The following is a 17687-nucleotide window of genomic DNA, read 5'->3' as shown; positions in this document are numbered from 1 at the left end:
GTACAGCAGCTATATGAGAAACATCGATATCTATTGGTACAACAGCCTAATGCGCATCTTTGGTAGGCAGACTATACAAGGAAAAGATAGCCTTCTTTCTAACCTAACCTAACCAAACCTAAACATACCAATAGCAACACAGTCCGTCAATACGGCTGCTGTACCTATACCCAGTGTGATTTTTGGCTTACGGTTGCCGTATCTGTAATCACTAAGTGACTTTTTATCACCTAAATTTCACTGATACCTAGTCAAGGTTCCTGCATAAATATCTGAGCATCATGATCATCATTTTCCTCACATCTTGGCATCAGTAAAAAAAAAATTACAGATCCGCAATTAAAACAGGCAAAAAGAATCAAACAAACCTAACAATCTTATCCAAATTATCTTAGAATACATTTAGTTAACGTTAGATGGATGTTCTTGGTTCATTTTGATAAATGATGTTGCTTAATCAATGTTGACGGGTCAGACTAATTACCCAAATGTAGCCGCAATGAAGTCAAATAATGGTCCTACATGAATAAATCGGACTGCCAATCACTTCTCGACTGGTATTTGGTGTCACGAAGTCATAAAAAATTGGTAAACTTAATTTAATCTGAGTTAATAGATCGAGTGCATGTACGTAACCTAACACAACACAACACAACTCAGATTAAATTAAGTTTACCAATTTTTTGTGACTTTAAGACACCAAATAATAATCGAGAAGTGATTCACAGCCCGATTTACGCTTGTAGGACCATCATTTGACTTCATTGCGGCTACATTTGGGTAATTACTCACTCCCTCGGTACATGCACGCGCTCTATTAACTCAGATTAAATTACGTTTTCCATTTTTTTTACTTTGTGGCACCAAATACTAGTCGAGAAGTGATTGGCAGTCCGATTTATTCATGTAGGACCATTATTTGACTTCATAGCGGCTACATTTGGGTAATTAGTCGGACCAATACGGTCAGATACCGGCAAGCTCACTGATAACGACGGGGAAATGAGCAATAATTTGAATAAATATTTTTCAACAGTTTTCACCACCGAAAATTTAAACATGATACCCGAGGCACCGACTCTATTCAGAGGTAGTGAAGAAAACAAATTAAGTGAGATAGTAGTGACTAGTAACGATGTTAGTAAGCAAATAGACAAACTAAAGCCTAATAAGTCACCTGGTCCCGATGAGATATTTGCCAGAGTATTAAAGGAATGTAAGGAAGAGCTCAGTATGCCCTTAGCAAAGTTGTTTAACATGTCCTTAAAAACAGGTGTAGTACCAGAATCCTGGAGGATAGCGAATGTAATACCGATTTTCAAGAAGGGGGATAGATCACTATCCTCTAACTACCGCCCAATCAGTCTAACATCAATAGTAGGCAAATTACTGGAAGCAATCATTTCAAACTCTATTCGAAATCACCTGGAGAAGCAATTGATCAATGATTCCCAGCATGGCTTCACAAGCGGACGTTCTTGCCTAACTAATCTATTAACATTCTTTTCATCAGTTTTCGAATCGGTGGACGAGGGGCACAATTATGATGTGGTATATCTCGACTTTAGCAAAGCTTCTACAGAGTCCCCCACGAAAGACTAATTAGAAAGGTAGAAGCTCATGGCATCAAAGGTGACATCCTTAAATGGATTAGGGCGTGGTTACAGGACAGGAAACAGCGAGTGAGCATTAACGGCACTAAGTCCCATTGGAGCAACGTCACAAGTGGAGTTCCCAAGGCTCAGTACTTGGACCATTATTGTTTATTATATACATAAACGACATAGATATCGGCATAGACAGCAACATAAGTAAATTTGCTGATGAAACTAAAATAGGACGTGTTATCAAATCTGACGAGGACTCGGCAAAACTACAGGAAGATCTAAACAAATTTTTCGAATGGTCTGAAAAATGGCAGATGAAATTCAACGTCGACAAATGTAAAGTACTCAGTATAGGAGATGTAAACAGGGAAACCAGATACCAGATGAACAACGATGCCATAGAGAAATCCGACTGCGAGAGGGATTTAGGAGTAATGATAAGTAGGAACCTTAAGCCAAGTAAACAATGTGTTTTTGCTCGTAACAAGGCTAATAAAGTACTTGGGTTCATACAAAGGAGTGTTAGTTACAAGACTAGCGAGGTCATCCTAAAACTGTATCTTGCTCTTGTGAGTCCACACCTGGATTACGCAGTTCAGTTCTGGTCACCGTATTACAGAATGGATATAGAATCCTTGGAAAGAATTCAGAGGAGAATGACAAGACTAATCCCAGGCATTAGGAACCTTGAGTATAGAGACAGGTTAAAGCATCTTAATTTGCACTCCCTTGAGAGACGTAGAGCGAGGGGCGACCTGATAGAGGTGCATAAGTGGAAGACAGGGCTAAACAAAGGGGACATTACAAAGGTACTCAAACTATCCAACCAGGAGCGAACTCGTAACAATGGTTTTAAATTAGACAAATTTAGATTTAAGCGTGAAATAGGTAAACACTGGTTTGGAAACAGAGTAGTGGATGAATGGAACAAGTTACCAAATATCATCATTAACTCGAATACGGTGAATAGCTCCAAACATAGGTTGGATGCTTATATGAGCAATAGGAGTTGGGTGTAAACGGGACTGCCCAGTATGGGCCAATAGGCCCGCTGCAGTTTCCTCCATTCTTATGTTCTATGTTCTTATGACTGTGTCAGTATCTCAGTTTGGCCCAAAGAACAGAAGGTGCTTAAATTTAGTTTTCATATAAAGGAATCATCATGACTGTGAAGTACAAAACTCATTTTTGCCTCGATATCTTTATTTGTGTTTTGGATATCTTCGTACATTTAGCATATACCGATCGACATATACACATCATTAAAAGCCAGACACAAATTCCAAACTAAAGGTGAAAAAACATTAAAAGTACTGTACCTGCCGGAGAGATGCCATGATTGCGTAATTGAGTTTTGGTTAGGTAAGGCACTGGGAAGACCGTGCCAGGACCAGCTGATAGTGTGTGTACCAACTGTAGTTCTGTTTCTCTCCTCTCAACAATCTTAAAACCATCATTTTCAAAATTTTACACCTCATGATCAATTGAATCTCACACAGTTACGACATTTCATTAATATAACTTTATTTTATTTGAAACTCGATTTGTATTACTTTTCTTCGTTGTAATACTAACTGGTTGCGTAAACTGCTAAGGATAGCGAAACTTAGTATGCGAGGATCTGTGTTTATTAACCATTAAATCGGTTCTAGTTTTCCATCTAGGATCTGAAATATGTTCATTTACAAACACCGGTGAATAGCGAAATCCCCAGGGCCGGATGAAATTTTTCCTCGAGTCTTAAAAGAGTGTAGGGAACAGATTAGCGGACCCCTCGTAAACTTATTTACAAAATCATTAGACACTGAGTTGTGCCAGTTGTGGAAACAGGCGAATGTAGTACCCATATTCAAAAAGGGAGACAGAGCATCAGCGTCAAATTATCGGCCGATCAGTTTGACGTCAGTAGTGGGGAAATTTCTTGAATCAATTATAGTAGATAGCATCCGATCGCATCTAGAGAAAAGCAAATTACGACTCTCAACATGGGTTTACAAAGGGAAAATCTTGTCTAACAAATCTGCTAACGTTTTTTAGGAAAGTCTTCGAGGTAGTAGATAATGACGAAAATTACGATGTTATTTACTTAGACTTTAGCAAAGCATTTAACAGAGTACCGCATCAGAGGCTTCTGAGAAAAATTAAGGCTCATGGTATCGAGGGGAAGTTTTAAATTGGATAAAATCATGGCTCACCGATAGAACGCAGAGGGTCAGCGTAGATGGTGTAGGGGTATCGAGATATTAATGTTGTCTAGCACTCAGGATGGAAGGAAACTCTAATGTGGTTTTCTTGTATAATATATAAGTTATATGATAGACAGTCTGGTGCTGGAGGTGCTGTGTGGTGAGGGGCTGCTTGGTAGAGACGTGCGGTGAGTAGCTTGTTGAAGGAGGTAGATGTGCAGGAGCTTCGTTAGAGAAGATGTTGCCTGTTGCTGGCCTCCTGGTTGAATGAAATGTTAACAGCGTGGAGCTTGCTGGAGGAGATGTTGCTTGTTCAGGAAAATGGGCAGAATGAATTTCAATGGAGAGACAGAGCTTATATACCCCGCAGCAGCCGCTATGAGTCATGGTGGGAAAACCCGAGAAGTAGCCGGTGACTAGTTCCGTTGCTAAGATACGGTAACATCTGGTTGGTTGCTAGGGAAGGCGGCACATTGGAATGTGATAGCAGGTGGTGTGCAGCTACGCAGTTAGTTTGTAGAGGAGACGTCCACTACAATGGTGTTAAATCTGAGTGGGGCCGTGTAACCAGTGGGGTTCCCCAGGGGTCAGTACTAGGCCCACTCTTGTTCATAATCTACATAAACGATTTAGATACTGGGATCAGCAGTGACATAAGCAAGTTTGCGGATGACACCAAAATAGGGCGGCAAATTAATTCAGGTGCAGGATGCAAATGCATTACAGGAGGATCTAAATAAACTGCAGGGGTGGTCTGAAAAATGGCAAATGAAATTCAACACCAGCAAGTGCAGCGTACTTAATATTGGAAGAACAAATACTTATAATGTATACAGCCTGAACAACATCAACCTAGAGAAGTCGACTTGTGAAAGAGACCTAGGGGTTGTAGTGGAATTCTCCCCTACAAACGCTGTTTGTCGCTGCCTAGCCGACCCCACCAATTCCCCAGTGTATGCCTCGTGGTCTAGGTCAACCAGCGCCGCCATACATCACGGAGCGGGGGTCAACTGCTAAGCCACGCCTACCCCCGCTATTTAAGACCTGACCTCGTGGTGATCTCTCTTTCTACCTACAGCCGCAGCCAGCAATACCTCCTCCTCCGCCGCTGCCTGGCGGCCCTCGTTCCTCCTCCGCCTGCCTGGCGGTCCTCTTTCCCGCTGGCGAGCATGGCGACCCACAAGCTGTCCTTCTCTGAGCGTCCTCACCAACCAGCTCTCTCTACATCACGCTTGTAACCATGCTGCCTTCCCAGCACCAAGCTACATTGTACATCCAACACAACATGTATATAGAGAGCACATTGTGAGTTTCCTTTCTCCATCCCATCCTGAGTGTGAACCAAACAACTCATACCCCACAGGGTACTTGTAAGCCCGGACCTACGGCCTAGAAAACAGTGCGTTAATGTTCGAAATAAGGCAAACAGAGTATTGGGTTTTATATCTAGAAGTGTAAGTAACAAGAGTGCAGAGGTCTTATTGCAACTATATCTTGCGCTAGTTAGGCCGCACCTCGATTATGCGGTTCAGTTCTGGTGCCCCTATTATAGAATGGATATAAATTCACTAGAGTCGGTGCAGCGAAGAATGACAAAAATGATTCAGGGACTTAGAAACCTTCCATATCAGGATAGGTTAAAGAAACTTAACTTGCATTCCCTAGAAAGACGAAGAGTGCGGGGAGATATGATAGAAGTATTTAAGTGGGTGAAAGGAATCAATAAAGGGGATATAGATAAAGTTCTTATAATATCCGAGCAGGATAGGACTCGGAGCAACGGATTCAAGTTGGATAAGTTTAGGTTTAGGAGGGAGATAGGAAGAAACTGGTTCACAAATAGGGTGGTGGACGAGTGGAACAAGCTTAGCAACTTTGTAGTAAGTGCGGGAACTCTGGAAAGTTTCAAAAGGAGGCTAGATAGATTCATGGATGATAGAGAGTGGTAGTAACTCTCGACAGGAGCTGCCATGCACAGGCCAACCGGCCTATTGCAGACTCCTTATTTTCTTATGTTCTTATGTTATCATTACATACGATGATTTGCTGTTAAGGTTGCAATAATTTATAACAACTCAAAAACATGTACTGTCGGTAAGTATATCTGAAACTAAGTTGCTGTATAGATATGTGACAGTAATTTCTTACAAAATTAGGTTATTTAGATGACCGGAAAATTAACCCCAGCTAATTTCACCAAGTTGGTTAATCACTAGGTTGTAATGATTGTTTATCAGACCAAAGTTTACAGCCCAGAGAAGTACAACACATAACAGTAAGTAGATGCCCACATGTGCACCCTCGTAAGTTGGCACACCCTACTATAATTAAAGTAAAATAAGACCTGACCCAGAGTTCTCATCGCCACGCAATCATGACCGTGTTACTCAAGAAGCTACCATCCAGCACCTGGGCAAACACAGCAGTCCAGACCTACCCAGTTAGTGTTAATTAAGAGAGGTCATCTGCCAGCTTGAAATCTCCAATAGAAGGGGCCTGCAGCTCCGTCTACCGGAGCCATTATTATTAGAACAGGGAAGGGGCCGGCAGCTCCTTCCCAGAGACATAAACAGACGGAGGCAGACAGGGAGAGACAGGACCTAGAAGAAGATAGGAGTCACGCTCGTCACTAGTGGAGGTCGGGAGGGAGACTTCCCTCCCCAGCTAGCAGAGTCTCCCACAGGAGACATAGTCCAGCACTCTCTCCAGCAGCACCTGCACATCCTCCAGCCGCTGAGCCTCCCTCAGGTCACACATGAGTCATTGTCAGAGCGATCCAAGGGTGAGTTAATGCCTGTTGGAAATGTATCCATTTCATGTTTGTGTTCGAGAGTCAGTGTCTAGTAACGTTAATATAATGTTCTATTAATGTGTCCATACCATTGAGTTGAATAATAAATTGCTGCACTTAGAATTGGCGTTTAGAAAATTCCCCCAATGAATATCAATGAATATATATTAACAGTTAAATAACTAATCGGCCACGCTACCAAAACTTTCCTCACTTTACAGACATACAACAATAAATTCTTCCTATATCTTCTATACGAGTTTTCACTTGTTGTAAAGTGATATATGCTGGGGAGGCTAATCTTCAGGTGTTTCGTTTTGTGCTGAGCACTAATATTTTTTTATCCCCATCAGTGAGTAGCCTATTCATAATTCTCCATTAAGAAAATAAGAATGGAGGAAACTGCAGCGGGCCTATTGTCCCATACTGGGCAGTCCCATTTACACCCAACCCCTTATTGCTCATATATCCATCCAACCTATGTTTGAAGCTATCCAGCGTATTCGAGTTAATGATGAGGTTTGGTAACTTGTTCCATTCGTCCAAAATCTAAATTTGTCTTATTCAAAACCATTGTTACGACTTCGCTCCTGGTTGAATAATTTGAGTACCTTTGTAATGTCCCCTTTGTTTAGCCCTGACTTCCATTTATACACCTCGATCATATCACCCCTCACTCTACGTCTCTCGAGAGAGTGCAAATTAAGATGCTTTAACTTGTTTCTGTACCCAAGGTTCCTAATGCCCGGGATTAGTTTTGTCATTCTCCTCTGTATTCTTTCTAAAGATTCTATATCCATTCTGTAAGACGGTGACCAGAATTGAACTGCGTAATCCAAGTGAGGTCTCATTCCGTCCCATTCAGTTCTCTCTCTCTCTCTTAATGTCAAGTGGTTTTTCCATCCTCTCCCTCTCCCTCCCCTACTAGTTAAAGGTCAAGAAACATCCTCCTTGACCAGATGGCCGGAGGGAAGGGCGGTATATGGACTGCTAGGGTTATCTATGTTAAGTCTCAAAATAGCGGTATGAAATTAACCTAAACTTACAGAAATAAGTTAACCTAACAAACCCTTACATGGCCTAACCTGACCTAATCTTGCATAATCTAATCTAAGACACCCTAACGTGACCCAACCTAAGTTGGTTTTATCTCGTATAACCTAACTTACCCAAATATGAACTAACTTAACTTGCCCTAACATTACTTGGCCTGATATTATGACCTAACTCTATCTTTCATAATTTAATGTAACGTCTTGTCACAATATGATGTAACGTAACCTTATATAGCCAAAGTTAACCTTTCATTACCTATCCTAACCTTTCATTGTCTAACGCATTATAGCCCAATTTAACCTAACCTTCATAATCCAATTCTTTAACCTTACCTAGCCTTAGTTTAACATAATATTAACATATAACCTTAACCTAACCTTACCTGATATTAACATCCCATTAACTTGGCATTTAACCAAATATGACATTAACCTAGTAGAACCTTAATTTAACATTTAACGAAATATAAAATTAACCTAACATAATGTTAACCTCATGTAACCTTAACATAACCTTACATGACATGACCTTAACCTAACCAAACCAATTACAGTATATGGTTACTTCATGGTTAAATATTATTATTGCCAAGGTGTGGGATAATATTAAATCGATCACTTGAAGATTAGTCACCTCATCTTATTTCACCCGAAGATTAGCCACCCCCGATTATTTCTCGTGAAGATTAGCCACCTCTGTTTTTTTTCAACTGGTGATTAAACATATTTACCTAACAAAATCTGACTTAACTTTAACCTAACCCCCTAGGTAGCACTAAGGTGTTAAATCATCAGGTAAAATAAGTTGGGGTGTCTAATCTTCAGGTAATCCAATTAAACTAACAGTAATAAATGTAGTACTATAATTTCAATAAACTTTTTGGAAAAAAATTACAAGCAATATTGCATTTTTAATCCACACTAAACCAGACTTAACGGAACCAAATTATTAGCCAAATTCAACGTAAAATAAATATATATATTTTTTTTTAGTGAACTAAAGTAACATTACCCAATATAATGTAAGTTATTCTGAGTTAATACAAGCAACGGGAACCTAACCTAGCTTAACCAAAACCTAACGCAATCTATTTTTTAACTGAATTTAACGTAAAATAACAAAATAAAAATTTCTCACATAATCCTTGCTTAACTAACTTAACTCTCCTAAACTTTTGTTCGCCATTTGAAACCTGTACAAACTTCCGAGGGTCTGGCTGTTGGTTCCTTGTTATTTTGTGGACAAGTATGGGCCGACGTAACAGTGGCCTCTCATTGGTGGATTTACTGACCAAATTCGAAGGGAAAATATCATTGGGTGGTTGATTTTATATTTATTGAAGTTAATATACAATAGAACAGAGATTTGTTTATATAAGTGTAATATCTATCTATATAAAACAAAAAAGTCTGTCTGTTTGTGTATCCGCACGAGAATCTCGAAAACTACTTTACCTATCTGTAGTGATGATGGATGGTGTTATATGTAGTGATGATGGATGATGTTATATGTAGTGATGATGGATGTTGTTATATGTAGTGATGATGGGTGGTGTTATATGTAGTGATGACGGATGGTGTTATATGTAGTGACGGTGGATGGTGTTATATGTAGTGATGATGGATGATGTTATATGTAGTGATGATGGGTGGTGTTATATGTAGTGATGATTAGACAATAAAATAATAACAGTTTAATGATAAAAAATATACTTTGTTGTACCGTTGTAGTGGAAAACATGGTGGAACTTACATACACCGTTAATGAACTATTGATGGAAGAAGAAGTTTTGGGGACTGAACAGTGGAGACAACGTGGAGCCTCCCGGAGGGTGGCGTCCAACCGTGGCCTAGCGAATGAGCGGCGTTTCTGCAAGTTAATATTAATGAGAGTATTTTTATGTCTCTAACTACTAAATCCACAATGTCTTCATTACAGGATTTAATATCTTGTGTTACTTGTGGACGGTTTAAGTAAGTAATGCATACCTGTTGTAAGTGACAACAACGGGAACTAGCGTAGTTATGAGGAACGGTAGGTGTATGGAAGTGTTTTGTGTTGGGTCGTTTAAGAGGTTATTTTGGTGATAAAACTCTATAAAATATTAACCTAAAATAACCTTAACCTAACCTAACATTAACCTGACATATTACCTGAGACAACTGACCTAACTAACCCACTCAGACCTCACATACTGACTGTCCTCCCATGAATCTAACCTAACTTAACCTTCCTAATCTAACCTACTCTGACCAAACCTTCATAATTTAACCTAGCCTAATCTATCCTTCGCAGTCTGCCATAAGCTATACAAATAGAATATTAGAACTTCAGGAAACAACCTGGCGGGACTATATAATTTTATTTTCTATTAATTTGTAATGATGTTTTTTCCAATGGGATTTTGTGTGGCGGATATTGTGATTATTCTGAGAGTTAAAAATATAATTTATAGAACAGAAGCGAGTTTTATTTAATGTTTCAGGAAATTAGTTGGTACATGTATAACTGTCGTCGGAAGTGATGATGATATTGTTAGCGGAAATGTTACAAAAACTAGTTAAAATCACGCGGAAACATGAAGAGAACTCAAACGATGAAATACTTTTCCACGAATCTCCAACGGGGTGGGTTTATCGGGGTGACTGTATTGTAAGTGATTCCCTTTTTGGCAACTTTGCTATGATTCTTCCATTCAGTATTATTGTGTTTAATTACAAATCATATACAGTGGGGGTGTTGGGAGGCTACAGCAGCGGTTCAGTCCCCGGACAGGTGTGAGAAGGACGTTATCCAGTGTGACCCAACTAGACATCACAGTACTGGTTTCCTCCTGTACTGACACTGGACAATAAAGGTCATACAAAAAAACAGACCAAACACCCGAACGGCTAGTAAGCTTATAGATGGTGAAATGATAAATACTAATAAAAAAAAGCATTCACTGGAACTCAGCACAAGTGTGAGGGAGGAATGTTGTTCCTTTAATTTACATTACTGATAGAAGATTGTGTCTCATCGCAGTAGCTGCATTGAGTAAAAACTCAGTCATTTTAGGTTGTCAATACTTTTTCGTTTCAGACATGATAATGATTCCCTCCTCAAATACCCAGAGAGATTAGAACGTGTGTAGTTCTTTATTATTATTATTATTATTATTATTATTATTATTATTATTATTATTATTATTATTATTATTATTATTATTATTATTATTATTACATTTTCGCCCCCCAGGCCCCGATGTGGGTCAGTGACCTGTGCCCGGGTGGGCTAATCCCAGTTAAAAAAAAAAGCTTATACGAGTACTATCGGGAGGCGAAGGATGAGCTGACTTAATATGAGTAAATAAACGCCTCAGTAGAGTGCTCATACCTGGAACTAGCGGATGCCCGCCCTTAAGGTTGAAAAACCCACAAGTTCAAAAACGTTTTAGGGCAAAAATTTTGGCGCGAAATTTGTATACATAGCGTAAGTTCATTCAAGACCAGACTTGACCAACAGGTACAGATATGATGCATTGTGGTCACTGGAGCTAGTATACGCCCAGTACTTGCCAACAGTGTGCATCAAATAAGTGGCTGATCGCTCAAACAGCTAACAGGCTTAGCAGTGGCGAAGAAGATAAAGAAAAAGTAAAAAGTTCGGTTAAGTCAGAAACAGCGCCATCCGGTACAAGTGTACAACGCTTACCTACCAGGGATATCCCTGATAGTCTTTGGTCTGTTGTTTTGAAGGACACCGAAGGAGTAATTGTGACCGAAGGACCTGATACCCTAACTAAACAAAAGAGTACCTGGAGGACACAATTGTGAATCTGAATATGACTGAAGGACATAATGTCCTGACTTAATATGCCGAAGGACACAATCGTCTGACTGACTATATCCTAAGAAAACATTCCTCTTATTAAATATAACTGGACACGATGCCAAGACTGAATATACCCGGTTTATTTTAATTTCGAAAGGTTCCTTCCGAGCTTTTCAATGAAAACATTTTTGTCTTTGCATTTTCAGTCAGTAATTGTGTCCTTCTGGTAAATCTTGTTTCAAAAAGTGTGTTCTTCGGGAATATTGTCAGAATTTGTATTCTTTTGGTATGTAAGTCAGCAAATTCTGTATTTTGGGCATATTAAATCAGAATACTGTGTTCCTTGGGCGAATGTAGCTTTAAGGTGTATGTCTTTTGGGTATATTCAATCAACAACAATTATATCTTTCGGTTTTACTCGGTGTCCTTCAGATTAAGATGTGCTGTCGTGCCCTCAGGGAAAGCGTGTTCAAAGAAATCATCAAACGAGTTAAACGCAAAATCTAAAGTTCATTTATCTGTTCATTTAGATCACGTGAAGTTTAGCCCCAAGCTTATGTCATCTCAAGATTAACCGCCTTAACCTTACCTAACCTAACCTAACCTAATCTAATCTAACCTAACCTAATACTGTATAACCATCCTAACCCCCCAGGTGTAGTGCAGTAACGGGGAGTTTGACATCCAGGTGAAAAAAGTTGGGGGCTAATCCTTACTTGACGTATTTACTTTTTAATTAGGTAGAAACAATAGTGCAACCACAGTGAAGGATGAAGTATGTCCAGTGGGTAAATACTGTACAAGACTTCTCAGATGACGTAGGTTGTCTTGCTCCTGGCCGGATGTCGGGAGTTATATTGTGTTATTGTTCGTTTTGTCTTGAGGATGGGATATAATTTGTTCTTGGAAACGACAAATAATTATTATTCAAGATCGAACATAACAGACAGTGATTGTCTAAAGGTGGCGTGGGTGGCTGGCGAACAAAATCACATCTGAACTGTCGTGTACGTAACCTAACACACTGGTGAAGCCTTAATAAACAAATTATACGGATGGCTTCTGGAACACCTTATTATAATATCAATGATGGAATTTTGTTGTTAATGGGATATTAAGAACATAAGAATGGAGGAAACTGCAGCGGGCCTATGGGCCCATACTGGGCAGTCCCGTTTACACCCAACCCCTATTGCTCATATAAGCATCCAACCTATGTATGTTTGAAGCTATTCAGCGTATTCGAGTTAAAGATGATATTTGGTAACTTGTTCCATTCATCCACTACTCTGTTTCCAAACCAGTGTTTATCTATTTCATGCCTAAATCTAAATTTGTCTAATTTAAAACCATTGTTACGAGTTCGCTCCTGGTTGGATAGATTGAGTACCTTTGTAATGTCCCCTTTGTTTAGCCCTGACTTCCACTTATACACCTCTATCAGGTCGCCCCTCGCTCTACGTCTCTCGAGGGAGTGCAAATTAAGATGCTTTAACCTGTCTCTGTACTCAAGGTTCCTAATGCCCGGGATTAGTCTTGTCATCCTCCTCTGAATTCTTTCCAAGGATTCTATATCCATTCTGTAATACGGTGACCAGAACTGAACTGCGTAATCCAGGTGTGGTCTCACAAGCGCAAGATACAGTTTTAGGATGACCTCGCTAATCTTGTAACTAACACTCCTTTGTATGAACCCAAGTACTTTATTAGCCTTGTTACGAGCAAAAACACATTGTTTACTTGGCTTAAGGTTCCTGCTTATCATTACTCCTAAATCTCTCTCGCAGTCGGATTTCTCTATGGCATCGTTGTTCATCTGGTATCTGGTTTCCCTGTTTACATCTCCTATACTGAGTACTTTACTTTTGTCCACGTTGAATTTCATCTGCCATTTTTCAGACCATTCAAAATTTTTTTTTAGATCTTCCTGTAGTTTTGCGGAGTCCTCGTCAGATTTAATAACACGTCCTATTTTAGTGTCATCAGCAAATTTACTTATGTTGCTGTCTATGCCGATATCTATGTCGTTTATGTATATAATAAATAATAATGGTCCAGGTACTGAGCCTTGGGGAACTCCACTTGTGACGTTGCTCCAATGGGACTTAGTGCCGTTAATGCTCACTCGCTGTTTCCTGTCCTGTAACCACTCCCTAATCCATTTAAGGATGTTACCTTTGATGCCATGTGCTTCTACCTTTCTAATTAGTCTTTCGTGGGGGACTCTGTCGAAGGCTTTGCTAAAGTTGAGATATACCACATCATAATTGTGCCCCTCGTCCACCGATTCGAAAACTGATGAAAAGAATGTTAATAGATTAGTTAAACAAGAACGTCCCCTTGTGAAGCCATGCTGGGAATCATTGATCAATCTGTGCTTCTCCTGGCTTTCCCTGTCCAGCCTCCCCTTTTAACCTCGCCAGCTCTTCCTTTAATTTCAGGTTCTCCAACGTGGCCCTCTCAATTTCTTCCTTGGCCCTCGCCAATTCTTCCATGGACCACTCCAGTTTGGTCAACAAACTCACACAACCAAGAGCGCACATAGCACTGGCCATATCTGATAATTATCCCTCGGGAGCTAACCGTGCCGTGACCTTTCCCCTAGTGAGGTCAGCGGATTTTGTTAGCTGGGATTCTCTCTGTGCATCATGCAGAGTCAGGGTGGGTTGAGGTCACCACTGTGAGTCGAGGCATAGTTACTCAGTACATCTCATGCTAGTAATAATGTCAATCTGCCACTTCCCCCCCCGTCCCCACCTCGCCACCTCGCCTTCGACTTGAGTCACTACGACCACAAAGGTCAAGTTTAATACGAAGAGAGGGGGCAGCGGGGTGTCCAAGCACTATGACAGCCTACGTGATTTTGTTTTTGTTTACTGTTGTGTTCAAAAACATGAAATAGAGTAGACGAAACCCCATCAATTCCAGTTTCATGAGTCTTAATCCACTTTTGTTAGGGTAAATGAAGCGAGGGATAGGATGCTGGTAGAGTAAGCTAAGTTATGATAAGGCTTAAGTTTAGGGTAGATTATATAAGGTTAGGCAAGAGTTTAATCAGGGATACGTTAGGTTAGGTTAGGTTAGGGTAGGATAGGCTAGGTTAGGTTTGGTTAGGTTAAGAACAAATTCAATATGTTGGTTAGATTGAGTAAATTTCGTTTCGTTTCAGTTAAGGTAGATTGGGTTTGGTTGGGATAGGTTAGATTCAATTGAGGTTTGACTAGGCTATGTTAGGTTATGTTATGTTATGTTAATAGGTTAGATTAAGCTAGGTTTGAGTTTGGTTTGGGTTAGGTTTGATTCATTTAGGGTTAAGTCAGGCAGGATTCTCTCAGGCCAGAGGGTTAAGGACTGCCACAACACCAGGTGGCGAGTAGCGGGATCTGGATGTGTCTCATCCTGTGCCCACACCGTCCTGACCCACCTGGGAGTGGTTAACAAGGTGGAAGAGGAGTCAGCTGTGTGTGTGTGTGTGTGTGTGAGCACCTCTCTCTGCTGCAGGCGACGTTAACTGCGGCACTTAAGCACGGTACTGCACCCACGTCAGGGAATACCATCAACTAGAGAGCATGGAAAGCAACAGATCTGTTTTGGATTATTGGGCGATTGTCTCTTTAGCAATCTACTGTCTGTTTTGGGCATCTACTGTCTCTCTGGGGCATCTACTGTCTGTCTGAGGTATCTATTGTCTGTCTGGGGCATCTACTGTCTGTCTTGGGCATCTACTGTCTGTCTGAGGCATCTACTGTCTGTCTGGGGCATCTACTGTCTGTCTGGGGCATCTACTGTCTTTTTAAGGCATCTACTGTCTGTCTGGGGCATCTACTGTCTGTCTGGGGATTATACTGTCTGTTTGAGGCATATACTGTCTGTCTGGGGCATCTACTGTCTGTCTGAGGCATCTACTGTCTGTCTGGGACATCTACTGCCTGTCTGAGGCATCTATTGTCTGTCTGAGGCATCTACTGTCTGTCTGGAACATCTACTGCCTGTCTGGGGCATCTACTGTCTGCGACATCTACTGCCCGTCTGGAGGCATCTACTGTCTGTCTGGGACATCTACTGCCTGTCTGGGGCATCTACTGCCCTGTCTGAGGCATCTACTGTCTGTCTGGGGCATCTACTGTCTTTTTAAGGCATCTACGTTTGTCTGGGGCATCTACCGTCTGTCTGGGGAATATACTGTCTGTTTGAGGCATATACTGTCTGTCTGGGGCATCTACTGTCTGTCTGAGGCATCTACTGTCTGTCTGGGGCATCTACGTCTGTCTGGGACATCTACGTCTGTCTGAGGCATCTACTGTCTGACTGAGGCATCTACTGTCTGTCTGAGGCATCTACTGTCTGTCGAGGCATCTACCTGTCTGTCTGGGGGCATCTACTGTCTGTCTGGGGTATCTACCTGTCTGGGGCATCTACTGTCTGTCTGGGGCATCTACTGTCTTTTTAAGGCATCTACGTCTGTCTGGGGCATCTACTGCCCGTCTGGGGATTATACTGTCTGTTTGAGGCATATACGTCTGTCTGGGGCATCTACTGTCTGTCTGAGGCATCTACTGTCTGTCTGGGGCATCTACTGTCTGTCTGGGACATCTACTGCCTGTCTGAGGCATCTACTGTCTGTCTGGGACATCTACTGCCTGTCTGGGGCATCTACTGTCTGTCTGAGGCATCTACTGTCTGACTGAGGCATCTACTGTCTGTCTGAGGCATCTACTGTCTGTCTGGGGCATCTACTGTCTGTCTGGGGCATCTTCTGTCTGTTTCAGGCTTCTACTGTCTGTCTGGGGCATCTACTGTCTGTCTGGGGCATCTTCTGTCTGTTTCAGGCTCCTACTGTCTGTCTGGGGCATCTACTGTCTGTCTGTGATGTCTACATTCATTTTGATGAGCAACAGTCTATACGTAAATAGTATTGTGAAAGAAAATATTTTTTGATTGATGTCTTTGTTAACACTTATATCCCGGGGCTGTACTGTAAAACCAGATACTCAGTTTTTACCATAATGATAGTGATGAAATAACGTTGTATACAAGGGAACATAATTATCAGGGATCAAAGTGCTCACGATACTGTTATTGGAACGTGTGTGTGTGTGTGTGTGTGTGTGTGTGTGTGTGTGTGTGTGTGTGTGTGTGTGTGTGTGTGTGTGTGTGTGTGTGTGTGTGTGTGTGTGTAAATACGACGTATAATGGGAGTCTTCATTACACCTTTGAACCTCTGAACTAAAGAAATAAATCTATTGTGTTTGGAGAATACATTGGACATTAATTTTTAGGCCAAAAGACTCGCCGTAAACGATATGTTCACATTGTTTCACACACAATTTTCTTAAAGAGTATCGTGCCAATTCTGAGTACAATACAATACAGTACAATAAAATACAGTACAACACAATATATTTCAACACAAAACAAGTTTAAAGACTCAAATAGTGATTGTTTCCTTCCGTTCATTCAAGTCTTCTCTATTAACTACTACTTCGGGTGTATATTTACGTGTCAAGTAGGTATTGTAAACGTATGCCTCCATAACAGCCATGATAAAGTGACACAGAATAAATAGAACTGCCGTATAAATGTCAAGGCTCACAGAGTGGCCACAATTAGACGTAGGGAAGGTAGATACAACCATCTCCGTGACTCAGCAGGACGCGCCGAGCTGTGAGTCAGGCGGTGGGGGTTAAATGAGTGGCGTGAGGAATCTGTGTAGTATTATGAGGTATGGCGGGTCAGTTGGTGTTTGGTTTGTAACGAGTGAGTGGAAAGATCTGTCTGGTGTGGTAGTTGTAGCTGCAACGCTGGCTGCCTCCTGCCTCACACCTCTGTTGGCTGTGGTCCTCGACACACACGCAAGATAGTCCGTCGTGTCCTGTCCTTTCCTGCTAGCCCTTCCGCTGCCACTACAGTGTCATTCTTGATTCCAGCCTGTCACCATTCTACACAACTTACAACGACCAGAGCCAGAACAGTGCCAGTCAACTCTCCGCCACCGTTCTTGGCACAACGTCAGGTCTGACACCGCGTAGAAGTGACCATCGCGGTCGAGGTCTTAGCCGTCTCTACCCGTGAGTTATCTGAAGAAAAATTTCATTTGGCAGAGAATTTAGTTCGCTGGTGAATATTTTGGCTTTAATTATTTCTGGGGATTATTCTACATTTCTTTTTTTTACTCTCACACTCGGGCAGTCTCCCCCGAGGCTCTCAGAGGGTCAGTGACTTAATAAGACCTAG

The 17687-nt window shown here is 41.2% G+C and overlaps 2 protein-coding genes across 3 annotated transcripts in view; one reads left to right on the top strand and one right to left on the bottom strand.

Moving 5' to 3' along the window:
• LOC121878076 (medium-chain specific acyl-CoA dehydrogenase, mitochondrial-like) overlaps positions 1-3126 on the bottom strand; it is a 29662-nt gene extending 26536 nt beyond the window's left edge. The window contains exon 1 of the mRNA XM_042384066.1: positions 2927-3126. Within this exon, the coding sequence (XP_042240000.1) occupies positions 2927-2944 (18 nt within the window). The 5' untranslated portion in view covers positions 2945-3126. The remainder of the gene's footprint in view (positions 1-2926) is intronic.
• Positions 3127-17122: 13996 nt separating this feature from the next.
• LOC121878064 (proclotting enzyme-like) overlaps positions 17123-17687 on the top strand; it is a 25538-nt gene continuing 24973 nt past the window's right edge. The window contains exon 1 of one of the 2 annotated variants that reach the window (XM_042384054.1): positions 17123-17521. The gene's annotated coding sequence lies outside the window, so the exon portion shown is untranslated. The remainder of the gene's footprint in view (positions 17522-17687) is intronic. The other variant, XM_042384046.1, reaches the window with a different exon arrangement.

The sequence above is a fragment of the Homarus americanus genome, unplaced genomic scaffold (genome assembly GCF_018991925.1).
Source record: "Homarus americanus isolate GMGI-L3 unplaced genomic scaffold, GMGI_Hamer_2.0 scaffold33468, whole genome shotgun sequence".
NCBI lineage: Eukaryota > Metazoa > Arthropoda > Malacostraca > Decapoda > Nephropidae > Homarus > Homarus americanus.
The sequence above is the reverse complement of the archived record's forward strand: the minus strand, read 5'-3'. Positions and strand labels throughout refer to the sequence as shown.